This window comes from Colletotrichum orchidophilum (genome assembly GCF_001831195.1).
Source record: "Colletotrichum orchidophilum strain IMI 309357 chromosome Unknown Scaffold_229.1, whole genome shotgun sequence".
NCBI lineage: Eukaryota > Fungi > Ascomycota > Sordariomycetes > Glomerellales > Glomerellaceae > Colletotrichum > Colletotrichum orchidophilum.
Window position 1 is genome coordinate 1 of NW_019173185.1, and position 25,151 is coordinate 25,151.

Here is a 25,151-nt window from a genome sequence, read left to right on the forward strand (position 1 = left end):
GCAGGTCGTGGCTCCTTCTGCTACGAGCACGACTTCTGCTACATGCCTTTATGGGTGGGCTTCCACCTCGGAGAGTGCGGCGCATGCATAGCCTCCGTCTTCAAAGTTGACAAAGATAAGCGGAGATGGCCATCTCAATTGCCCCAACGAATACGGCTCACTATTCCAAATGGCACCCCAAATAACCAAGGTTGGCTTCAACTGCTGATCATCTTGACCGTAAGTAGCCATGTTTTGCAGTCTTGAACAGAGATAGCTCATGATGGTTAGTGAATAGTCGTGGGCTGTTGCTGCGCATCTCCCTTCCTTTGCCAAATCCGATAATTACAAGCTTGTGGCACTTCAGAACAGCTCAAAAGAGACAGCCTAGAAAGCCATCGAGATGCACAAGCTCGCCAAAGACAACAAAGCATATGGCGACACGGGCGAACTCGTCTCGGACCCGAACGTCGACCTGGTGGCTGTACACATAGTGGTCTACCTCCACGCCGCCGCCGTCGAGGCCGCCACGACCCGGCCACCCTCAAGGCCAAGGAGCTCGTCGGCCGCGGAGACTTCGACGACATTCTCCAGACAATGATGCTGTTCACCAGCCCCTGGTTCGGAGCTACGTTCCCGGAAGCGGCTCTGTATGGCACCAACATCGCCAACGGTGCTAACCTGGTGTGTCTTTCAAGTGTATCCAGGCCACTTTGGCTAACAATCGACCAGAGATATGGTGACCGACGCGGAGGGGAAGCCAAAAGGCACGTAAAAGAAGACGTTACATAACCATCTCTCCGTGATGATAAGCCTTCCTGGCGGCGGGGTCGCGACTGCCATATGCCAGGGTGGCATGACCCAGGCCGACAAGAACTTCTTTTGGGAAACTACCGGTGTCAAGGGTACCATCCTGATCGAGGGCCCGATGGGGAACATGCTGTGGTTCCCGCCGACGATCAAGTTTGTCAAGGTCGAGTCCGGATCTGGGATGGAGGCTTTTGAGGTGCCCGAAGCCAAGGAATTCTCGCACAACACGGGTAAGGCCTGGGAAGCGTTTGCAGGAGAGCCCGGAGAGGCCCAGGACTTTCCGGTGGCTTTGACCAGGCATGATATGCTGGATGCGATCTATAAGAGTATCGAGCTTGGTCCGCGGGAGGAGGACTTGTAACTAGCCAGACTTTCTGGGCCTCTAAACGAATCCCCAGAGCTCGGTAAGTTAGACGGCCTTTCTTGATCATTGCTGAGACTTAATTACTATTGGAAGTGTTCGCAGCTTGTCTAGGATCTTGTCTGTCGTTCCAGAGAGCTTGCTTACACGGTGTTATTTGAAGCACCCAAGTCGAAGAACTTGACTCATGAAATCAAAGCTTTTGTTGCCGTCTTATCATACAGGAAGTCTATGCCCATCGCTAATTCCCAATTGTTGTACATAATCTATTCTTAGGCTCCTTCTATTCCCAATGCCCCAAAGTCGTTCAGTGTCTGTAGATTGCATCCGCCATCTTGACAATCTGGCACATCTCGACGGCATCGTGAACTCTGACAATGTCCGCGCCTCCCTGGACAGCAGAGACGACCGTGGCCGCCGTGCCCCATATACGCTCCTGAGGCTTGGACACGCCAGTGACCTTGCCGACAAAGCTCTTCCTGCTGGAGCCAATCAGCCAGGGAAAGCCTTCTAGACCTGGCCAGGAACGCAGCTCGTCCATGTGGCGCAGGATCTCTAGGTTCTGGGCGCCGGTCTTGGCAAAGCCCAGCCCTGGGTCGAGGATGATGCGCCAACGGCGCACGCCCGCCGCCTCCGCTTCGGCGACGCGCTCGAGGAGCTCGCGGGCGATGGTGGGGATCAGACCGTCGGGATAGTCCGTCATGGAGTTCATTGTCGCCGGGGTACCGCGCATGTGCATGAGGCAGACGGTGCGGTTGCTGCGGGCCATGTAGGGGATCATGGCCGGGTCGAGCTGGCCTGCCGAGACGTCGTTGATGATGTCGGCGCCGGCGGCGACGGCTGCCTCGGCGACGGAGGCGCGGTACGTGTCGATGCTGACGGCGAGGTGGGCGAGCTCTGGTAGGCCGCGGACGAGCTTGATGACGGGGAGGACACGGGCGACTTCCTCGTCGGCGGGGACCTCGGGACGACCGGGCGCGGTGGAGCAGCCGCCGACGTCAACGATGGTCACGCCGGCCGCGGCGAAGGACTTTAGGGTCGAGACGAGGTTTTGGGGGTTGTGGACGCCGCCGTCAGAGAAAGAGTCTGGAGTGGCGTTCACAATGGCCATGACGTGGGTTTGGCGATTGGATGTGAGGGCGGCGAGGGGCAAGTGAGACGCAGAAATGGGGGTTAGCGAAGAGAGAGGCGCCGCTGACGGGGGAAGCTCGTTGAGGTAGTCCAAAGTGAGTTTCCAGGGGTTGGATGCGTAGAGAGGCTTTTCGGGAATGAGTCTGGATGGGTGTTAGTTGTGGTTGTTGAGATCACGACTGAGAGAACATACTCAGCCAAAGGTCGCAAGACAAATTCTCTCTCAGGGATACCGATATGAGGAACGTTGAGACGAGGATGTTCAATCTTCTCGTCACCATACATGAGAATATCGAGGTCGATGTTGCGGGGACCCTTGTCAATCAACTTCTTACGACCTAGAGTGAGCTCAATATCCTGGAGTTGGTCAAGAAGAGCCAATGGTTCGAGTTCAGTCTCGACCTGTGTCATCCAATCAGTCAAAAGTCAATTGGCATATACACTTCAAGAAGTGCATAAATATCACACATGAAACCAAAAGCCATGATTGGAGAGTTCAAAGAATGAGTGTTACTAACCTCACAGACTCCATTAACGAACCTATCCTGATCTAACACATACATGGGCTCCGTCTCCCACAAGCTGCTGGTGCGCTTCACCTTGATGCCGCGGCGATCCATCTCGGCGCAGGCCTGCTCAATCCAGGCAACGCGGTCGCCGAGGTTGCTGCCGAGTGCAATGTAGGCCGTGCTCGGACCCTTGAGTTTTGCAGCGCCGCTGCCGCATCCACCGCCGCCGCTGCAGGCGCATCCACACGCCGACCGGGTCTGGGCGGTGCCGGTGGCGGAGGCGGACAGGACCGGCGACGGAGTCCGGCGGGAGGGCATGGTTGTTGCTGGCCGAGAGCGGGAGTGGGTGAGTGCGGTGGCACAATGGTGGGTGGAGGGACTACCTAGCGACGAAGAAGTGCAGAACGTGCGCGAGGAGGAGGCTATGCAGGATGGTGCCGATGCCGTCGTGGCCTGGAACCAGACAAGTCGCGGCGTTAGGGGCTGGCGACGCGCATTGTTGCTCCGTGCTAGGGCGCAAGCTCGTGAAAGGAGGGAGGGCTGGTGACGGAGGGGGTTTAGGGGTTTCATCACGACGGGAGGGAGAAAGTCGACGGCAAAAGCCCACAGTCCAGCAAGGTATCCAATGGGTTGGTGTGTCTTTGTGTGTTGAGGGTCACTAAGGAGAGAGAATCTTTTCTCGCAGCCAATGAGGGTCGGGCGCGGTGGTCCCTTGTGATCCAGTGATTAGGTAAGACGTAGAAAGGCGCGTAAAGTGGCTTTGGAGGGGTTGGATCATGGATGGGCTGATGGGTAAGCTAAGGTAAAATAGGCAAGGAAGACGGGGTTTCGTCGTCTAAGATAGGGTACCAGATTGATAAAGAGGTGCAGACATCCATACTCGCTCGACTGCTAACTTTCGTAGTCTAAAATGCTGCTAATGGTTGCAACGGAGGTTGGAAGGTGGTTAAATCATGACATGATTCGAACAGAGTTTACGGGCTCATTTCCAAGCGTTCTGGAACGGAGAAAGCACATGGTTGACTCGGTGCTCAGACCCGCTGTCAGCACAAGCTACAACTGTTGCCCGTCGCACTCGCTGTTCCCCGTCTGGATGGGAAGAAACGACCGTGTCCGAAAGTGGGAGAGGGAGCGTGAGAGTCATACGCTTTTTCCGGCCCTCACGAGACCTTCCAACGACTCCATCTCCAAGTAATCGTAAGTGCTGCTCAGACCGAGGCCACCGGTCCGAGTCCGATCGATGAATCACTGTGGGTTGCATAAAACGAGTTATGCTTTTCCTTGCTGCTGCAGTGCTGCTGCCCCCCTTGTAAAATTGTCCCGCTCGTGGAGCTGGCCCTCGGCATCTCTTCCCCAGATCCACCCCGCTGGTCTGGTCCTTACTGCCTAAATGGGCCTAGCTGCTGAGGTCACAGGCGAACCTCGGTCCTTCCCCAGAAACTACGCCTCCTTGATGCCGAACGCTGCCTTTAATGCCGAACCCTGCTACCACCGCAGCCCTTTAAACCGCCGATTGCCAGATCTCATCTTTTCCACAGGCTTTACCTACTCTCCCCACCATCTACACCTCTGCTTCCCAGATTAATTTCCCTTCTCTGTATAGCTTCACGATACAATATACCCAGATCCTTTAAGCATTTATCACATCCAGTAAAGCAGACACAATGGCGTCACCTCGTAAGTCATTATCTCACCATCCGGACCTTGGCTGTCACATGCGACACATCGCCAGAGCAGCTGCTGACATGTTTCCCTTCGACAACAGAGCAAATTCGCACTCCCATCACCGATCTTTTCAAGATCAAGCACCCGATCTTGCTTGCCGGCATGAACGTCGCCGCCGGCCCCAAGCTGGCCGCTGCTGTCACCAACGCCGGCGGTCTCGGTGTCATTGGCGGTGTTGGCTACACCCCAGACATGCTTAAGGAGCAGATTGCAGAGCTCAAGGAGTATTTGGTTGACAAGAACGCCCCATTTGGTGTCGACTTGCTTCTTCCCCAGGTTGGTGGCAGCGCCAGAAAAACCAAGTAAGCACCGAACCCCCAGCCTGTGTCTCTCTCCTGGAGAAGCGGGCGCATGTGTCACATCTGCAAGCTGTAACCGAGGCTAATCACTCGTCCTTCAGCTATGACTACACCAAGGGCAAGTTGAATGAGCTCGTCGACATCATCATCGAGTCAGGTGCTAAGCTCTTCGTCTCTGCCGTCGGTGTTCCCCCCAAGCACGTCGTCGATAGGCTGCACTCTGCCGGTATCGTCTATATGAACATGATCGGACACCCCAAGCATGTCCAGAAGTGCCTGGACCTTGGCGTCGACATTATCTGCGCCCAGGGTGGCGAGGGTGGTGGTCACACCGGTGATGTTCCTACCACCGTCCTTATCCCCGCTGTCGTCGACCTGTGCAAGAACACCAAGAGCCCTCTCCTCAATGGCCCCGTTCAGGTCATCGCTGCCGGTGGTATCCACAACGGTCAGCTTTTGGCCGCTGCCCTCATGATGGGCGCCGGTGCTGTCTGGGTTGGCACTCGTTTCATTCTCACTGACGAAGCCGGTGCCCCCGAGGCGCACAAGGAGGCCGTCCGCACTGCCGGACACGACGATAACATCAAGACCCTCATCTTCACCGGCCGTCCCCTCCGTGTCCGCAAGAACCCGTATATCGAGAACTGGGAGACGGAGCGCCAGCAGGAGATCAAGGAGCTCACCGCCAAGGGTGTCATTCCTTACGAGGCCGACCTTGAGAAGCTCATGAACTCTGGTGACAGCGAGGGCAGCGGCCAGGGCAGCAGCGACGACAACGCGGCCGAGGTCGACATTGATGACGCCCTCGACCAGTTCCGCCCCTTCCTCATGGGCAAGGCCGCGGCCGTGTGTAACGAGAAGAAGCCCGCTAAGGCAGTCATGGACGAGTTCGTGAACGATGCCGTTGCATGGCTCCAGAAGGGCAACAAGATGATTGCCAAGTTGTAAATTGTAAAAGCTCATGTTTCCATTGCGGATGTTTTTCGTTGGTCGCATTTTTTTGGGCGGCGCCAGGGGAAGCCTCTTAGGCCTGCCAAGGCCTGGAGTTATGAGGCTCTTATTTTGTAAATTTCAAATGACCTGAGATGGATGGTTGCTAGCATATAACGAAATGATCTATCGAATTTTACTACCAATCGACTCCTTAAGAAGCCATCCAAACCTCCCCAAGTTTTAGGTTACGCAGTGGAGAGGCAAGGCTAGAAGAACACCCAATGTGTCTGTGCTCGATATCCTCCATATTCGAATTGGATTTTTTACGTTGGCCAGTAATAATGCCGGACGTCAAGAAACGGCCGTGTCAAGTCGCAACGTGTTCTCGCACTCTCTTTCGCTCATGTCGTTTGGTTTCGCTCAGTCACTCGCGCCTGACACGATGGACCCTGAAAGACTAGGCTCGGAGTGGATACTTCACATGCTTCTGCCGCCTCCCATGCGAACTTACGAAAGTAGAGTTAGACAACCGGAGGGCGGATACACTAGTAGCAGCCTCTCCACCTGTTCTCAGCCGCAAACACGGCGACGATCAATTGCCCTACGCCAAAAAAGAGCCGAGCTTAGGCGAGTACAACGATGAAGCTCAAATCTATTCATTCACACTTATGTATTACTTAAACCAACAAGCAGTGTCATCACTCCCCGTCGCCGGCTCTGTCTGTACGCCTCATATGCCGGGATGCATCAAATCAAAGTTACCAGCATGCGTCTTTTCCCTTCCACCCCCAGAACCCAGACCCCAGGCTCACTCGATAGGTAGTCCGTTGCAAAGCACACAAGGTATCCTTTTTCGTGTCCGCCTTCCGCCTTCCGCTGTCCAATGTTCTGCTTCGTACCTTCTCCTGGCGTACATTGGTCCCCTCTAACATTGAGGGGAGACCGTGGAATATGGCCGCTTTCTATATCTCGATGGCAAAGTGAAATCCCAATTTCCGTTGTCCTTTCCAGTGATGTTGCTGTATCATTAGAAACGCTCAGCTTCCGAGGTAAGCGCGGATAGCACCCTGCAGCTTCTGGCTGGCTTCACCCGCTAGTTGGCCAAGGTTCTCCAAATCATCACCAGCGGTAATACCGAATCTGCGAATGAAGTCCTTGGCAGCGCCCTCGAGGTCACCATATTCCTCTTGCGGTTCGTCCTCAGGGCGGCCGAAGTATGCATTGGACGAAATGGATGTCGCGCCCTCGAACCCTTGCAAACGAGTCTTCGCCTCAGCCTGGGCATTGGGGTCGAAGGAACCCTTGCCGAAGAACTCGTCAGAGGAGATACCCTTTTGGGCGCCGAACTTGCTTCGTGCGTAGTTCTCACTTTCATCTGCACTGTTGTCAGTTGCACATTCGAATCGGGAAGGCGGTTTCCTTACCCTCAGTCTTAGCCTTGATGGGGCCAACGGAACCGAAGCCACCAGTCCCAGCTTTCTTGGGCGCTGCAGTACCCTTGGCTCCGCCAACCATGCCAAATCCCAACTTGCGAACACCCATGCCCAAGCGCTCCATCTCCGCGTCAGACTTTTGACGGGTATGGCTGGACGATCCGTAACCACCCGAGGGAGCGGTGGGAATAGGAGCCGAGACGGCATCCGCCTTGGCAGCCTTCTTCTCCTCCTCGGCCTCGGGATCGTAACCAAGCTTTTCAATGCGCTCCGCCTCTTCCTTGGCCTTTTTCTCAGCCTCGTCGAAGTCGATGATATCGGCTGTGACTTTCTTGACTCCAAGCTTAGGGGCCTTCTTGGCTCCCAAGATGTTGGCCTTACGGGGACCGGTGGAGGTTGTCGTCTTGCGCAGAGCGGCAGAGGTAGTTACGCGACCGGTCCCGGGCTTGTTGTCGCCTTCAGCCTTGGACAGGGGCGAGGAGGATCGTGCAATGTCCTTGCCGGCACCGTTGTTGGCGTTGAGGAAGGGCGAGGGAGTTCGGCCGACGGTCGGAGGAGTCGCAGTGCGGGAAATAGGAGGCGTGGGCTTCTTAATAGAGGGCTTATCCCAAGAGGAAAAGAAATCATCGTCAGGCTCGCCGGCAGGGGTCGAGGTGTCGGCGTCGGTGGCTTCGGTGATGACAACCTCGCCGGGGTACCTGTTTCATTAGCTTGCCCGGTATCCAATGATGACGGATTTTGACGCACTCTTGAGCATCTCTTGCCGCACGGCGCTTTAGCTCGTCCTTGTACTTGGTAGCAGCGTTGGACTGGTACTTTGTCTTGGGGTCCTTGCTATTGAGGGCCGCAGTACCTCCATTCTGCTGGAAGAACTTGGTGGCCGACTCATTGCCGCCAACCTTCATAACGCGCAGCTGATCCCACTGCCATTCTATCATAGAGGTCAGTCAAGGAGGGGAAGATGGAAGGTTATCGAGTACGTACGGTCGAGGTTGGTGGATCGTACAAACGAGATATGGACACCGAGGTTTCGGTGGTTAGACGAGCAGTCGAGGCAGAGGTAAATGCCAAAGGGAACTGAGGTCCATGTCGGATATTTGGCGCCGCAATCGAAGCAGATCTGATGTGCGCAAATTGATCAGCACTGCACAACAACTTTGGGCACAAAGGGTCGCAGGCCGTTGGGCATACCTTGTTCGCAGGCTTAGTCTTCAATTTCTCAAAGATCTTGAGCGACTGCTGCTTGGAAGCGAGTGCAGCCATCGTGACGGTATTTGTGGCAACCCGGTTATCTGCTTCTGATCCTAAGGTTGAAAGCGCAACCGTTGCGAGGGCCGTATATCAAAGGGAGTGGAAGAGGGTGCAGGTTGCGGGTACAGAAAGATGCGCAAGCCAGAGCGAAGCAGGGAGCGGAGTTATCTGAATTTCGTGGCCAAAAGTTCAGGAGGCAGTCGCCGCCCTTGGGTGAAGTGGCATGTAGCCAGAGAGCTAAGCCTAAAACGGCTAGCCCCATTCCCCCACAGTGGGCTAGCAATAGTGATTCTGCCAAGGGCGGTCAAGGGACTTTTGCAGAGCTCGCCCAGACCAGCTACATGGGGAGCTCCAGCTTTCGACTGCCGAGTTCTTCGCCAATACCGTCCCTGCCGCTGTGGTTGTACGATGGCTGACGCCGAACCACCATGATGAAGACGAATACATGTGCGATCGCGATCCGCGCAACTACAAGATTGGGTCTTGCGCCCCGGCTCCAACCTCTGCCACTCCAGCGAAGCTACGCGACCCAGTATGGTCTCGGAACGACCTCGACGACCAGCTCGAAACGGAAGAAAGTTACGCCATTCAACGACAACGGTTCAGTCCCTTGGTCGCAACTCTCTGGGGGAGAAAAGGCAGCTAGGGCGACACAGCAGACCTTCAACTTTGGGTTGATTCTGGCTGGTATCGCAGTGACGGCAAGTCACACGACTTGTACCCCGCCGCAACTAAGAACTAACGATTGTGGTGGTCCAACAGGGCGGAGTGGCGTATGTTCTGTGGACAGATGTTTTCTCGCCGGACAGTAAAACGGCCATTTTTAACCGAGTTGTCGACAAGATCAAAGCCGACCCAAAATGCATCGAAATGCTGGGAGACTCGAAGAAGATCGTTTGCCATGGCGAAGAAACGTATAACAAGTGGCGGCGAGCTCGTCCCATCGCGTATGTCGCTTCTTTCATCGCTTGGATTATATAAGTTTAACTTGAATAGCTCGACGACCAACACGGATTCGCGAGGTCATGAGCATATGCTGATGCACTTCCATGTCGAGGGACCGCTCAACAGGGGCGTGGTTTACCTGCACATGATCAAGACACCCAGCTCCGGCGAGTTTGAATACAAGTATCTGTATGTTGATGTCAGGGGACATCAGAGACACTACCTCGAAAACGCAGACACTGCGACAGGTTCCGGAAAGAAAGGCGTCCGGTTTCTGGGCATCAATTGGGGATGACTACAGCACACAAGGGAGCAGTGCTTCGAAATAATAAGGGCATGTACGAGAAGCAATATCCTTGTATGTAAGATATCAGCATCCTTGCTAAGGCTTGGAGGGCATGTAGTATATGTATTCTTTCAGTCGAAACACTCTATTTTATCGTCGTCGTCATACTGTAATCCGAAATTTTGCTTCGAGAATCCCGCCGCTGTCACCTCCAACCAACAGTGTCAAAGGGACACGCGATGGGATCTAGAAAATGCACATTTGACCTTCTCCTTCACCTCACACCACTCCGACTGGGATATAAGGGTTGTCTCATTTACTGCTACGAAGACCCTGCCAAAATTGCCACAAGTACGGCGTGCCTCATTATCCCTGCTTATCACCATAGTTCAATGGATAATAGAAACTTCTCTCAGGCCCGTCATCTCATTGTTATTTAAAGAAGCCTTCTCATTTCTCTTCGATAGCCTGTGCCTCGGCTGTCTTTGGTGATGCCACTGAAAGTCTGGTAGCAATGACTGAGCTGGCTGCGTTGGGTGTCGCCGGACCTGATGCGCCGGGTTTCTGCGGTTCGCCAATCTGCTGGCCAGCTCCAAGTACCGAACTGGGAGTGTAAGTTGCTGGGATGTTTGCCGCTACGGTTTTCTTAGCCTCATGGTAGAGACCGAAGCAGTGGACGAGAGCTTGGTCGACAGACATATTCTCGGGGACAACACCAGTGTCGAGAATCTGCTTGAGGTAGTCTTCGACTTCATCGAACTCCGCCTGGTCGGAGCGGTAACGGTCAGGCAGTCCGCTATTGTGCAAAAGTGCGAGTATTCCAGCATTGATAGTGTTCGTAGCCGCAATTATGGTGATGGGGGTGCCGTTCTTGAAAGACATTGAACCGATTGCGGTCAGGATTGCTCCGAGAATGATTTGTAGAATGTAGGCAACCCATCGAATGGAGCTCATGCCGTGGTACATGTAGAAGTACTTGGTCCGATGCCAGATGACATCTCGGTACAGGCCATTGGGGATACCTTTAGGTGGGTAATACCAGCAGGAAGGATGAAGAGCAGTGTGTCCTTCGGTGTCATTGACAACACCGATGCCATGAGCAACGATAGCCCATTCTGAGGGAGTGAGAAAGCGGTATCTAGCCCGGTGTTGCTTCTGAGTCTTCGAGCGGGGCCGGAACGAAGGCTGATTGGGCTCGTCTGAGCTCTTCGAAGTATCAGGTGGTGCGTTCCCGTTTTCCATCTCCGCCTCGATGCCGTCGAGTTGTAGAGGAGGGAGCTCTCGCATGGCTATAGTCTAGGGGATGTGAAGGAGAGGTGGCACGGGAATGGAGAGATCGGAAGCAGACGCAAGTTCCCCAAAGAGTCAAGTCAGTGGTGATGCAGGTTCTTATGGATACCAAGGACTTACAGGATGTCCTCGGATGGATAGCGGCTTTGCGAGACAACGCTCTATAGACACAGCCACGTCTTGAGAAGTGGGAGCCAAAGTTGATGAAGGAGGACAAGCTGGGAGACACAGATGGAACATCCTAAACGTGGGAATATGTGAAGCACGAAGAACCCCTGCTGGAAGGTAATCCAGTCATGGGTGGATTATGGAAGGTATTGGCCTAGGCAGTCTCCAGGTTGCCCTCACGTATCAATGTTAATTGTCAAGAACAAGCCGCCGTAAGCTTCCCTTGACCGACTGAGGCCCTATTATAAATAATGCAGTTGCGGCTCGTCCGCAGCATCTGCAAGCGAGAGTCATATCAAGGAAGCACCTTACTGCCACAAATCCGATACCTCTCAAGGGAGACTCCGTCCCCGAGGGAAGGTGACGGGCACTTGCGTGGCCAGTATATTTTGCCCTCCTAGCAATTCCCTGATATTACTTTGGTGGAAGGAATTCAAACTGTTCAATTTTTAATAGCTCCCAATCCAGGCGCATAAGGTAGCCTAGGTAACGTTGCCTTCCCCCGTTGTAAATTCAAGTGAGGTCCTTCCGCAGCCGCTCTTGCCGGGTGACTCGACACACAGCCACCAAGCCTTCCACTTCGCACCTTCCATCTCATTCCGACTACAGATCATTCCATATTGACTCGATTACAGTTGAGATTATTTCAACAAGAAGAAGGGAATAACCAGACCGATTGGTCGAGTGATAAGATCCTTGCTATGGATTCCATGAATGTTCTGCAAGAGTCCCGCGTTCGAACCACGGATTGGTTCCTTTTGCCTCTTATGACATATTCCCGACTGTTTGAGGCGTCTTGCGAGGCAAAAATGACAGGTGAAAATAAGGACGAATCTCAAGTCCGTTTTTTTTTACACCTACTTCTCTATTACAAACTCGAGTATTTTATAGTAATTGCTGTCCTTTTTAGTTGCGTTACTACTACGTGTACAAAGTTGCAATAGTCTGCAGGAAACAAACGCAAACTCCCATTCAATTGATACCAGAAACGTCCTATGTGGCGCCATCTGAAGAAGCGCAAAAACAAGATCATATTCATCATGTCTCTTCCCCATCTCTTATATTTGAAGATCAGCCAAAGCAGTGCTTGGTCGACTGCTTTGAGATTGGCTAGCGTCTTGCCATGATCAGAAATACGGATTCGAGTGGGGTGTATTACCATGGTAGCCTACCTATGATTTGCACACCAGAGACGAGGAAAGGTAGAAAACAGTTAAAAGACTTGGGAAGTCTCGTGATTGACTCTCTAGCGAAAGGGCATCCTGAGAGGTTGAGAGCGGCAACGGTCATTCAATTTCCGCCTGTGTCAAGGGCCATTCTCCTGTGCACGTCATGCTATGAGGACTTTGTACGTTGAATCCAAGGTATGGAGTTTCACACCTGCAAGCCTATGGAAGATGATCGCCCGTATAACTACTCATTATCATGGGAAATGTCCTTTGAAGGTCCTTCTCAGAGGCATCATACCTAAATACACGGAACGTCCTGAAGATGAACTCAAGAATACATAGAAAAATCCACATTGTCGACCACCAAGACCTACCTTCTGTCCTTCTGTGCCACTCGTTCTGGCCGAATTCCGAGCCAGTCAAATCCAATCCCTATGCCACCACACCATGTAAAGAGCAGATCGGCATACCTCTTGAGAGGCTGTCTGTCTGGGTGGTTGCATTGTCAGGCTCGCCTAAGTAACCGGCTAGCCGTTAACATCAAGGGGTATACTCGATAACGAGATTTCCCACTCTCGGTGAGGCTAACTCTCCCGACGGGCTTGTTAGCCGGTGTAAAGATCAACGCTTTCCTCGGGCCGTAGTCCCATGTATGCACTGCACCACATTGGGGGAAGTCGCAAGCAAGCCCCCCCGCACGGAAGAGGGATCGGGTTCCGGACCGGCATCCGGAAAAGGGAGATCCAAGATCGTGGGGATGGCCGATGATACTCTGCGTACAGCGGCGGATCAGGCTCCTTGACCGACTCGTAGTTGGTAAGTTAAAGGTAAACCGGGATGGAGGGACCGATAGGCGATATAGGGGAACAGGCGGGGAAAGCTAGAGAAGCGCAGATGGTACGAAATACGTCGAGGATGTACTCGAGTTGTATAATCTCCTCGGCTCAGATGCAGCGAAAGCCGCTTGGCTTGCGTGGGAGATCACAACGGCAATGCAGGCGATCGTTGACAAAACTGTGAACTTTCTTCGCCCTATAGTAACAGTGATCATACACCATTGACTGAGTCTAAGTTAATTATTATATCTATCAATTCTAAGCATACCTACCCGGCAGTGTTTACTGGAATGCCAAGTTGGCGCCTCCCCGGAGCGGTGCGTACATACTCCGTACGTAAGGTAAGGTACTACCGTATGACCTTGACAGTATGTGAAGCAACCGTAACGCTTCTTACTTGCCAAATACTACAGTTCTGAGAGCAGGACGTTCTTCTGGGGTGAGAGATGTGAGCCAAATTGGGTGGGGCGACACGCCATGCACTCTGAATTAGCCCTCGCGTTGAGGGCACGGTACCCACGCATCTTGGCTCGTATCGATGCAAGTCAGTGTCCGGATGGTGAGTAGTAACGGCTGAGGACATACCGAGGCGCCGAGGGGGGGATAACTTATGATTGAGGCGGCAAAATGGACAACAAAGGCATTGAGGCCAGGGGAGGAAGTTTCAAGCGGTGTACAGGCCACTTTACGGATAATTGCACTGGCCAAGCCACTCGGGGATAGCGACAGCGATTTACAGTGTCTTTTGCGGGCTTCTGTAGTGCTATGGGGCTCTTGGGTTAGTATCAAGTAAGGCCGAGAAGTTTTGAGGGAATCTAGGTCGAATTAGGCAAGATGAAGCACGGAGGGGAAGAACAGAAGGTGGAGTGATGCGACGGGTATTCCCATCATCGCTCCCCTACCAGTTTCGCCATCTTGGATACCAATGCCGCAAGCCGAACATCATTGACATACATGAAGCTGGGGGCGGGAGATAGGCCTGGGGGCTTGGCGATTGCTCGGAAGGGGTTCGAAGGGTGTGAATCGTGGGAATTTGGAACAAGGCGGAAGAGAGAAATGTGAGGTGACAATCCGGAGGTCCAAAGGGTTCCGGAGCCGGGATTCGGTTCCCAATCCAAGCCGGGCAGGGAAATGGAAAGAACGGGGAAGCCACGCCCTACCTACCCACCTACCTCGGGTGGCCAGTGACCCACTCAGCCACTCCCCACCACTTCACCAGGTCAGGATCCGCCTGTGCCCGCTTGGGGAACATCTTTCGATGTTTCCCCACAGATAAGGTCAACCCGTCTGAGGAGGGAGCCTCCCAGATCCTGCCGTGTCTGCTATCCCAACCGGCTGCACCTCCCAGATCCTTCCTTCCCCATCCTCCACACGCCCCCTCCCCTTGTCAGTCCAGTCGTGTCTCCCCCTCCGCTCCCTGCTTCCCCAGCTCATTCCCCTAGAACGGACCGGGGCCGCCGTGAAAAGATGGTGCCACAGGCCTGGCACCTTTCGCTTTTCGCCATTCACCGTTGCTGATTGACGGAATTTACCCTCCGTTTCTCCTGATTCGGCTTCCACCGACCACCGGGACAGGGAGATTCGGGAGGTGCTTGCCTATCTCTGGACTCTGGACTCTGGAGGGCCGGAGGCTCCTAGGCTCCTTCGTCAAGGCCCCCCACTTCATTCGGATTGCCCAAAGGGGGAACAGCCCAGCGGGGGTGTTTCTTTGGGGACTGGACGTTGCATCGTCCTCCTCGACTCCATTCAGGGTCTCAACAGTCTTGCCCGCAACAGACGGAATCATGCACGCACGGGAGGCGAGCAAACCGTCCCTGAGCACAATGAAACACAAACTGCTTGTGCATCTCGGCAGCCTTGACGGCCTGCAAGGGGTTGAATCTGAGAACGCCAGAATCGACTATTCGGATACCGTTCCGGTTCTTCCCCCCGTGTTTCGCGCCATTTTGTCAATTCCTGGCCCTCGTCTGTGTCAATCCTGGCTTTGTTCCCGATCATTATCAATAAGCAGCGCAGAAACACAGTTCCTCGAACCTTTTCAGCCGGTACCTTACCAAACCAGCCTTCGTCCCGCTTCTCCGGTCGCTGCACATTTACCCGCCGTCAACGTTTATTACCCGTACACTAGGTCGGAGAACTGTCAACCAACTACCTACCAGCACCTCTTCATCGTTTGAGGCATGTCAATGGCATCGCCGGGGTAGAACCTGGCTCGCGCGATTGGGCAGGATGCGGGGGTATCTTTGGCCTGGAACGGTTGATTCGCCATTTGGATTGCGAAAGTTTAGATACAGCGGCCGCCAATCCGAACCACAGCGCGCACCATCTGTCACTACAGTCAACCCATGGCCAAACTGGCGCTCCAATCACAGCGACTCATGCCGGCTTCGCATGTCGACATGAGCTGCCAGATGTCTGGTATCGCCAACTCTTCGGGACATAGCCAATTGCCACGGCCCATGATGATAGTCAGAAGACCTCTGGCGTTAACCCTGATGGCGGAAGATTACGTCCCTAGGGGCCAACCGCGCCTGAACGACTGGTATGCAGACCACACATCCTCCAAGTTGTCTCAATAAAACGTAATAAACGTGGCTTCGGACCCGTGGTCCATCTCGGAGGATCAAACTCCCGCTACGTACCCGTTGAGAAGACCATTCCTCGTCCTACAATGTGTACACTATGGTAGCGCTAGGGCATCGCTGGCTGTCATTATCTGCAACCGCCTGGGATAACGGTAGAGTATTTGCCAAAGTCCCGATCGACAAGCGATAAAGCTAAAACTGTCAAAATGACTACGCTCTGCGCCAAATTGGCAGCATCCAGGCCTTCAGAAGGTTGCCAAATCCCCATTTCCCCAAACGTAGGCTTGCTGGGCAGTCGATAACAAACGTACCGTTACTCTCCTCCACACTCTATTAGGCAATTTGCACAATGGGCTTTGGCGGCGGATGGTATTCGCAATATGCGAGCTACTCGATATGCCTACTCTATACAGAAAACTGCTGTAATCCAGAGCACAAGAGCGCCAGCTCGTCTTGCCGATCCTGTCGCACCATGACTTCGATCTGAGCATGAGCCCGCTTCGAGCTCCCGGAGCACAGCGGAGGGATGGCGCCTGAGAGTGATGCCGAGATACAGCCATGTTTTGTGTTGTCGCGGCATGTTAATAGCTTAGTTACTACGTCAACGGCAGGAAAAGGCTATTGTGCTAACCAGTCACGGATTGCCGGACAGGGAAACATGTTCGACAAGTTATTGGATCAAGCGGGAGTTACGGGCGAAACCTTCACCTAGGATCTCACGCCCCGAAGACAGCGCTTGCTTGGTGCGAGGAAAGCAACTTGGTTGGTTTCCAACCCCGCGGATTGACGGCATGGAGAATGATCGGATAGGACAGGACATGCTTCAGCTTCGCCTCAATCCAGGGAGGGTCCTAATTTGACCTTCAGCCAGTCAACGACATACCGAGGCCCTGGCTCGCTGACATACAGCGGAAAAGGCTGGTTGACACGGGGCATGCTGAACTGTCAGCAAGCATGGTCGAGCCCACGGCACGAAACAACGGCTCAGCCTGTGTGAGAGGCCAAAAGGACAGAATTTGGGCGTGTCTTCGTCGGATAGGTATTGAATCCGTGTTGTTGTCTGGAACAACTTGGATGGGGCAGCTGCGTCATTGAAGAGATCCATGGATGGATCTGGTTGCTTATCGTCCACTCTGGCGCAAGATTCCGGCTGTCCCAACAAGGTTGCATGAGAGCACGCCTTCCCCCCACAACTCCATAAAACGACGTCAAAACGCGCTTTAGATACCGGGGTAAATTTGGTGGGGCAGCTCGTGGGGGGCTCACACAGCGCCGACACACCAGCCTGCTGCCTGCGCCGCCTGAAGAGTGTGGGTGTGCAAGAGGATGATGGTTAATCACAATGCCGAAGAAAGCAAGATGGAACCAGCCACATGTCCTTCGGAGTTACGATAAGAGCAGCTTCGGGCGCAATCGGGATGTGGCCTTCGACAAAACCCGAGTTTCGGAGAGCACAAGCCTGAGCAGCGCAGCACCAGTTATGACATATTGAAGAAAGTAGGCCGGGAGTGAGAACCAAGTCATGCGCCACGTGCAATCGGACAGGCGCTGAATCTCCTATCATCTCTGCTTCGCTTACCTGCCTCGTCGATGAGATTCTGCGCCCTGAGGAGTTAACAACCAGATGCCCCCACATGTTGGTCAGCATGGCTTGCTTCTCCCTGCAACCGCGACACATTGCTACACCCTCTTCTCACAACCCGGGAGGCTTGACCAAGTCGAGAGAAAGAAGGATACGTTGACTTGTCGTCTCAGCTGGCCCTCCCGCCCATGAAGTTAGCACATGTGGTCTGTTGGAGGCGAAGAATAGCGCCATCACACCATGGCCCCAGTCCTCGGGTCAGCGTCAGGCGGAACGATCAAGAGGAAAGAATGTCACCACTCTTTTGCCTAAGCGCCCGCGAGGGTGTCTCAACTCTGAGATCTTGTTTCAACAAGCTCATCGAGCAAAGTACCTGACCGCCTGGAGACAAACCAACGAATATATCACCGAGAAGTGCTAGCTCTGTCCGACTTTTCCATCCTTCTGGAGGCGCCATATGAGCGTCAGGCCGTCACTAAAAAGCAAATCATCAAGCCAGCGGTGTCACAAGCCAGCGCAACCCAGGTTTCTTCCCAAGACTTGAATACATCTCTTCGAACTGGCTGTCTTAGCTCTCACCTAGATATCCGCTTCATGTCTTATCTGTTCTCTCCCGCACTCGCCAATCTTCCGCCCTTCCCCGGGAGCATTGGCCGCTTGAACACACACGGCAAGAGACAGTGCGCAAACGCTTCGAAGGGCGGCCTCGCCCGAATGCGCTGTCTCGAACAGCAATTCCATCTCAAGGCTCTTCGAATCGGAACGCCTTCCAAGTGGGCCAAAGACGCCTTGCCGCTATCCCCCAGATTCCCACAGTCTCCACACCACCTGCAACCTGCTCCGTGGCTTTGGTGATCGATTTTCAAATTCACCACGCCCATCGTCCAAGGTTGTACGTACCGTGAAGCCCATCCTCTATGAGAAAGAAGACTGCGTCTACCACACCATCCCGTGTATCAGTGTGTGTCCAATTTGGCCTATCGCTTCAAGATGTCCTGGCGGTGAGGGAATAGGCAGGCAAATCACGTACGCGTGGCCTTGATTTTTCTGTTCTGAGAGACAAGCGTAGACGAGAGTCGTGCGCATCGAAGCAGCCATTTGGAGGTGCGCAGAAGAGACACAACAGACACACGTTTTCTTCTTTAGATTTCCATTAACGATGCCGAAGATAACACCATTGACCGCCCTGCGCTCGGTGTACGCCTCCTGGAACCTGCTCAAAAGGACACATTGCGACCGCCAAACGCCATCGTTGCACCGCGCCCGAAACCAGACCTATACGTCTGTTCTATGTTGTCGGATGTGGCGGTGTGCCAGCAGTTGCGAAGAAGGGCTGGTAGGTAGGTATGCCAGTACCCGATGAACAAGTCACGGCTGGCGCTCTCGCATGTGACGAGTCTTCTCGTAAATGCGACCTCCACCGGACCTGGCTCAAAGACTCTGGCTGGCGATGTGGCTCGCGTGCTGCCTCAGCTGCGCGAGGGAGGGAAAGACTGGCAGTTTGCATGTGCCTTGACTCACTCGTGAATCCGACAACAAGTGGGCGGCATTCAGCGACTCAGCCCAAAACCTTGGGGCATAATCCGGCCGGAGTTGTCATCGTCCGAGCAGAGGGACGGAAAGGAACTGCAACGCAATCTCCCAGCAGTCCGAGTTGCGCAGAAATATCTTGAAGTCTGCTACTCTTTCGGTGCACAAATCGAAGAAGCTGACTTTTGATGAGTCGGAGGAGTTACGAGTTACGTTCCTGGCCCAACAGCATCTCGCTACCCAACTACCGAGCCCACCACCCTTTGGTGGCCGAAAATGGGATACGGCAAAAAGCAACCATCCCCAGAAAGCTAGCCCACACCATGTCCCCCCGCCATAGTACGGGGAAAATGGCAGTGTTATTTTCTGAGTCATCATTAAGCGGCCTCCGTTTGAAACTAGCACTTTACGGAATGTTGAATGTCACTTTCTTGGCCGCGCCCCCTTTTGGCCCCTCCTCTGTTGCACAGAGCGTCATCCGCAGGCTCCGGATCATGCTATTCTTGGCCGAGAACGTTTGCTTGTGTCGTCGCAATGATCTGATATACACAGGGCGCTAGTGGGGGAGGGGGAAGCAAGAAGAAAACAAAATCCTCCTGGCTGTGAAGATCATATGGAGTTGTTACTCGAATTTCCTCTCTTCGTTTCTTCTTCTTACCCCACGGAAACCAGGCAAAGTGTCGGAGTCGGTGCCAACGCAACGCCTTCATGCCAGGGACAGTGGGGCAGGGTGTGATATCATCACCCAGAGAAATACGTAATGCCGTTCGCTCCAGCCCTTTTTTCCTTCTCTCTCTCTCCTGAATTCTGGATAGGATGGGGAAAATATGTAGGGTAGGGAACAGAGCTCGAGAGCCGGAGGGGTGGCATGAAATGGGTTGTCTATTTGCTGAGGGTCCCAGGGGAACTGACTCTTGCACCTGTACCGAAACTCCACACCGGCGCATCATTCCATCAGGCTTATCGAAATGTTCGTTCAAGTTGGCATGGGGCTTTGGGTTTGGCCGAGATATGGCACGACAGTCAAATTGGTCCCTCTCCTCTCCTCCGTCCACCCCGTTTGACGTAGTTGACGGGCAGAACGGGGTCTCGCGGATCCCGTTCTCTCTCTCTCTCTCTCTAGTGTTGGATTTCCATGATACCCATCTTCTTCATGGGTCTCGGCCGATCGGGATCTACTGGCGTTCATGAGTCGGGGAAGGACAATCAAAGGTGTTGACGATGTCGAACGATGAGCAGCACATCCCGGGGTGCTGAGATTCCGGGGAAGGCGCTTGGAGTGAATCCGGCAGGCAGATGGATGATGCATCGTTGGATGCAGGTGCTTTTTCTACAGACTGCGGATACTTTTGATCAAATATCCGTATCTATCCGCTGAATGACAGCCAGCCAGTACGTGTATGTACGAGGACCGACGATCCAAAGGGGTAGGTGGTGTCTGGAGACATGGGGGCGTGTATATTCACTCGAATGTGCGCGTGTCAGTTAACCGCCGTGTCTGGTTGACAAGTCCACCAACCCCCCAGCCATGGAACGACATGGCGCCAAGAAACGAAAAAGAGCTACATGAAAGATAGCGCCTAGATGGGACAAATACAAATAACACCAACCAAAACATATTTTCCCCCCTCTCCTTTCGAATGGAGCCGGCTGGAGCTGGAGATCTGTTCCATGTTCGTATGAACTGCCTCCCCAGGCTTCATGTTCGTTGGAGCAAGGAGAGTAAAGTTCACACTGCGCAAATGTCCTCACCTACACTTTCTAACTTCGCGTAATGAATTGAAAGTTGCTCCGTTGTCCTTCCTCCTTCCATCACACACACACACAGAGAGGGCAAACAAAAAGCCCTGCGGAATAGGCGGATCAAGATTCAATACCTGATGTCCTTCCTGCTTTGCCTTTTGGAAAGGGTGTGTGTGTACTGAACATGTACGAAGTACTTTGTATCTGTCCCTGAACGATGCCGAGCAGTTTCCATTTTCCATTTTTCTTCAAACTCTCATTTGTTACTTAGTCATATAGTTTAGTCGAGGAATTCCATCAAACGTTCCACAAACCCCGGCGACGAGGCGGGGGAGAGAGGGCTATACGGCGGCAGTACACACGGATAGAGAGAGGAGGAGGAAAATCCCTTATCCCAAATGTGTCCCCATTCCCCAGACCTGCGCCTAGTGTGTGTGGTCTGCCCCCCCCACCTACCTATAATAATCTCTAGCACGCACGCAGCCACCACCCCTGGAAAAGTCTGGAAGCCCAAAGTTATTCATATTTCAAAGTACTGTACATGATACTGCCTGCATTACTCCAGATCCATCATTGCGCCTTTTGATAATCCCCACAGATATGAGCAAACCCGATTGTGGGGGGGGACGGGGATTTGGGGACGAGAGGTTCCATCTACTTAGTTACTCATCACTCCCGCCTGCAAGTCGCAAGTCGCGCAGATTACGTACGGCGTCATACCTCTATAAGAAGTGTGTGGGGTGGACGGGGGGAGGAAGGGAGTGATGGAGGGAAACGCCCGCGCAGCGCCCGCGAACCCCGGACACCACCACACCACACCCTCCCCCCTTTTCAACACATCCCGTTTCTGCGCTCATCACTACGAAGAAAAAAATATCCCCAAACAAACGGCCGCCTGGGCACGGGTCCGATCATCAGTGTGCGGGTTGTGTGGGTGGGTTGGTTCTTGGTCACACCCCAGATGCACTTCGCATACACACATTGCAGATACACATTGCAAACACAAGGAATTTATCAGTCCACGTTTGAGACCCTATCCAGCAACACGCAGATAGAGACCGTTTTAAGTACTAGATTCAAAAGGCGAGTAAACGCTGGCAATTTTTGGGGGTGGTGTGGTTGTTTGGATTCTCATTCTCGAGTCTTGTCGAGGTTTATCGAGTTATCTCTTTCTAGGAACAGTGTAAAGAAATAAGCTTTCGTCCAGCCAGCCTAGGCGGCGACGTTCATCGTATAGTAAAGCCAACATAAAAAAACCAATAGACTAGGTGTCAGCGCTGTCTCTGCGCTTGTAAAAACAAAAACCGCCGATAAGTCCCGAATCCGCCAAGAGTAGAACTCTCTTATACACCGCCATAATTTGTTCCCGCCGTCTATAGGTTGATATCTTGGTTTGTCTCCGCCCCGTCGCCAATACAAGCAAACCCATGACACAGATGAGAAAGGACGGGTTGTGACGACCCGTTGACGTTCCCATATACACACACACTCACTAGGTCCCTATATCCTTCACACACACAAGAAAGAGGAGAGGAAAAAGACAGAGGAAAAATAGGTTTTGCTTTTCGTTGTTGGTGAGAGGTGATGAGTCGTAGCGTCCAATCTCTGGTTCTTCGGCCGCCGAGGTGGGAGTGAGTCTATAAAATTGAGTGTGACCGCCGCTGTGGAAGAGGAGCCCATCGCTTCTTTGGTTGAATTGTTGTCTCGTGATTAGATAAAGAAGTCGTGGTCGGCCAACTCTGCCAATTCGAAAATACCCGAAAACGCCATTGTTCGTCTATCCCGTCTATTGCCCAGGTCGTCAGGTCATGCCACTTTCAGTTATCAGTTCCCGTTACATCCGATCCATGAGGTCACCGCCGGCGACGCTGCCGGTGGTGGAACTTCTTCCGCTCTGGAAGCCGTCGTTTCCGTCCAGGAGTTGGTGAACACCAATCTTGGGAACTGGCAGTTTCCTGCCTGCGTCAGGCCGGCTGATGATGTCCGCCAGGGAGGCGCCGTTGCGAGTGGGAGTTCCGGCGCTGGTAGGCGCGGGAGGAGGGGGCAGGTATGGCGTCTCCAGGTGAGGCTCGAGAGGAGCCAAAGCAGGAGGAGCCGCGTGCTGTAGCGAAAGGTTGCGAAGAGAGGGCAGCTCGTAGCCCATGGGCCGAAGCCTCGGGGAATGAGCGGGTGTGGCGATGGGAGTGTGGTCCGGAGTAGGTGACAAGGAGTCGTGTGAGAAGGTAGGAGAGGAGGGTGCCGTGGAGTTAGGTGAATTAGGGCGAGATCGCTTTGCGTGGCGAGAACCAGCGTAGTGGTCATCGTTGTGCTCGTCGTTGGAGTGCGATCTCGACATGTGGTAAGCTGATAGGGAGGGGAGGTGGCCGCGAGAGTTGTGCAGGCTGTGAGAGTAGTACGGGTGATGCCTAGCAGAAGAGCCGTGGAAAGGCGGTGCGGTGAGCGTCTCGCGCTCGACCTGGTTGGCAGCCTTTGCCAGTATGGAGATGTCCATGTTGGATTGGCCCTGCATCTGGCGGCTAAAGGGGCTGCCGTGTACAGGGTGAGCGGGCAAGACGTACTGGGAGAAAGAGTGCGGCGGCGAGACGTTGGGTGAAGACAAGCTCGAAGTGGGTGCAGATCGAATCGTCTTGGGAGCGGGGGGAGGAGCCATCATGCCATCTTGGGGAATATGTGACTGAGGGCCAGAGTTGTACTGGTTCTTGCCTCTCCTTGAGTTGGGGTTGCTATGTATTCTTGAGTGGCGGGTGAGCTCGTCTGAGCGGGAGAACTTCTTGCTGCAGCCAGGGTACTGGCAAGCATGAGGCTTCTCTCCGGTGTGAGTGCGGATGTGTCTCGTCTGGTGCTCGAGGCGGTGGAAGGCCTTATCGCACAAGGGACACTTGTAGGGGCGAGGTAGCTCGTTCGGGTTCTCGGCGGTCTGGCCGGGAAGAGGGCCCTTGGGCTTCAGCTCGTTGAGAGGGCCAAGCCTTGTGGTTTCCATGGCATCAACCGACATCATTGTGTCGTTCTTATCGGGGTTAAGTAAACTTGAAAAGTTGAACGGAGACGTTTGTGTCTGCTGCATGTGATCGCCCATTGGCCCTGATGATCCAGAGCTAGGCCGCTTTGCGGAAGTGGTCGAATCCTTTCTCTTATTCTGTTCTTTCCAAAAGTGGTCGACGAGTGTAGTCGTCGAATGAATAACCGAACTCAGGTATCGTGAGTATGGTTTCGAGTTGCTGTATGTGCTTGTGTGTGGTGACTGAACGTGAATGAGGATGTCTGGCTGAGAAGCACAGGTGTGGTGGGTGTGGGAGGTCGGCTGGATATATAAGTTATGCGAGGTCGAGTAGCAGCGATGGGTGGGTGTGGGAGGAAAAAAAAAAAAGCTTTGGCGGCTTTTTCGGGGGACTGAGGGGTGGCCCGGGGTAAGTTGGCTGGCCCTGGAGGGATGACAGTAGGTTGGCGTAACAATTTTTTTCCAAAAGAAGGAACAAAGCAAAGTTGGGGAAGGAGGGAAGGACGGGGCGGTAGGTTTAAAAGAGACAGGAGGAAGAGAGCGGTGCAGGGAATGGCAATGCTTAGGCAGGGTGCTGCGGTATTCCAGAGGTAGAGGGGAGGCAGGTAAAGAAGGAAGAGAGAGGGAAAAAAAACAGACGTGGGGAGTAAGGTATGTACAAGTCAGGTTACAAGGTGGGAGACAGACGGCGAGGTGGGTGTGGATTGTGTGGACGGTGTGGATGGCGGCCTGGGGTGTGGGCGGTCCCAATCGTAATCCCAATCCCAGACCAGAACAGAGGGGGGGCAAGGCAAGGGAAGGAAACCCAGGGAAGGGTGTGGGCAGTTTCTCACACGCTCTCTCTCACTCGGCATGGTCTGGTTGGGTCCCGTCGTCCCTGTACCTCCCAGTTGGCTTTCCTTGGACAGTACAGTAGTGCTTGGCTCCTGGTCGACTGGTACTGAATCTGTAGAGACTCACTGCATTTGTCCATATATGAGACTCGACTTTTGCCAGCCAAAGTTGGCTAAGGAAGTCTATTGTATTCGGACCATTATCCTTTCGGCATTTCTCCCCCGTCTTCTCTGCTCGTGCCTGTACTTGGAACCGTGTCTCTATGCCTCTAGGGCTCTCCGAGAGAGGACTGGGGCTCCTGATACAAATTTGTCTTCCCCAGTTACCTAACAAAAGGGCAGAAAGGACACCATAAGGAGACCGGGAGCCACCAGCTACGACATAAATACGGATACCAGCCAGAGGGAGGTACATCAAAAGTGGACGACATTTGGTACAGACGACGGGTCGATTTGAGTGCGGGTGCGAATGCGGGCCCCCATGGCTTCCTCCCCCCATATCCCATTTCAGCGTCAAACCCGCCAGCATCAGTGCAAGCGCACTTGCCCCGGGGGCCAGGGAGGGGGGGGGGCCAGCTATACCCATCGGCGGCAGTACGGTACTTCTTTACTAGTACGTACCTACCGCTTGCTGAGATTGAAATATCTCCTAGTCGATTCGGATTCACACCCGCCGGCGGCAGCCGTGGAGCAATCGGACAGGGCTGGAAGAGGCTCGGTATGTAAGGTACTGGCCGCCGCGACGAGCGTAAAAG

General features: G+C 53.8%; 8 protein-coding genes across 8 annotated transcripts; 3 read left to right on the forward strand and 5 right to left on the reverse strand.

Moving 5' to 3' along the window:
* Nucleotides 1–382: 382 nt before the first annotated feature.
* On the forward strand, nucleotides 383–1,150 carry CORC01_13999 (uncharacterized protein; the record flags this gene model as incomplete). The annotated part of the gene is made up of 3 exons (XM_022625613.1): nucleotides 383–475; nucleotides 529–663; nucleotides 830–1,150. The coding sequence occupies 3 exons, from the start codon at nucleotides 383–385 to the stop codon at nucleotides 1,148–1,150; spliced, it is 549 nt and encodes a 182-aa protein (XP_022467869.1).
* Nucleotides 1,151–1,457: 307 nt separating this feature from the next.
* CORC01_14000 (dihydropteroate synthase) lies at nucleotides 1,458–3,459 on the reverse strand (the record flags this gene model as incomplete). The annotated part of the gene is made up of 3 exons (XM_022625614.1): nucleotides 1,458–2,424; nucleotides 2,475–2,683; nucleotides 2,800–3,459. Coding segments are annotated over 3 exons (1,836 nt in total), but the record flags the coding sequence as incomplete, so codon positions are not given.
* Nucleotides 3,460–4,454: 995 nt separating this feature from the next.
* Nucleotides 4,455–5,762, forward strand: CORC01_14001 (2-nitropropane dioxygenase; the record flags this gene model as incomplete). The annotated part of the gene is made up of 3 exons (XM_022625615.1): nucleotides 4,455–4,467; nucleotides 4,556–4,817; nucleotides 4,916–5,762. 3 exons carry the CDS (start codon nucleotides 4,455–4,457, stop codon nucleotides 5,760–5,762), a joined length of 1,122 nt encoding a protein of 373 aa, XP_022467871.1.
* Nucleotides 5,763–6,784: 1,022 nt separating this feature from the next.
* On the reverse strand, nucleotides 6,785–8,443 carry CORC01_14002 (uncharacterized protein; the record flags this gene model as incomplete). The annotated part of the gene is made up of 5 exons (XM_022625616.1): nucleotides 6,785–7,122; nucleotides 7,172–7,878; nucleotides 7,928–8,111; nucleotides 8,165–8,300; nucleotides 8,372–8,443. The coding sequence occupies 5 exons, from the start codon at nucleotides 8,441–8,443 to the stop codon at nucleotides 6,785–6,787; spliced, it is 1,437 nt and encodes a 478-aa protein (XP_022467872.1).
* Nucleotides 8,444–8,859: 416 nt separating this feature from the next.
* CORC01_14003 (uncharacterized protein) lies at nucleotides 8,860–9,671 on the forward strand (the record flags this gene model as incomplete). Its single annotated transcript, XM_022625617.1, has 3 exons — nucleotides 8,860–9,126; nucleotides 9,194–9,378; nucleotides 9,428–9,671. The coding sequence occupies 3 exons, from the start codon at nucleotides 8,860–8,862 to the stop codon at nucleotides 9,669–9,671; spliced, it is 696 nt and encodes a 231-aa protein (XP_022467873.1).
* Nucleotides 9,672–10,112: 441 nt separating this feature from the next.
* Nucleotides 10,113–10,949, reverse strand: CORC01_14004 (uncharacterized protein; the record flags this gene model as incomplete). The annotated part of the gene is made up of 1 exon (XM_022625618.1): nucleotides 10,113–10,949. The coding sequence occupies one exon, from the start codon at nucleotides 10,947–10,949 to the stop codon at nucleotides 10,113–10,115; it is 837 nt and encodes a 278-aa protein (XP_022467874.1).
* A 7,279-nt stretch (nucleotides 10,950–18,228) lies between these two features.
* On the reverse strand, nucleotides 18,229–18,504 carry CORC01_14006 (uncharacterized protein; the record flags this gene model as incomplete). The annotated part of the gene is made up of 1 exon (XM_022625619.1): nucleotides 18,229–18,504. A coding segment is annotated over one exon (276 nt), but the record flags the coding sequence as incomplete, so codon positions are not given.
* Nucleotides 18,505–22,399: 3,895 nt separating this feature from the next.
* On the reverse strand, nucleotides 22,400–23,641 carry CORC01_14007 (uncharacterized protein; the record flags this gene model as incomplete). The annotated part of the gene is made up of 1 exon (XM_022625620.1): nucleotides 22,400–23,641. The coding sequence occupies one exon, from the start codon at nucleotides 23,639–23,641 to the stop codon at nucleotides 22,400–22,402; it is 1,242 nt and encodes a 413-aa protein (XP_022467876.1).
* Between the last annotated feature and the right edge of the window lie 1,510 nt (nucleotides 23,642–25,151).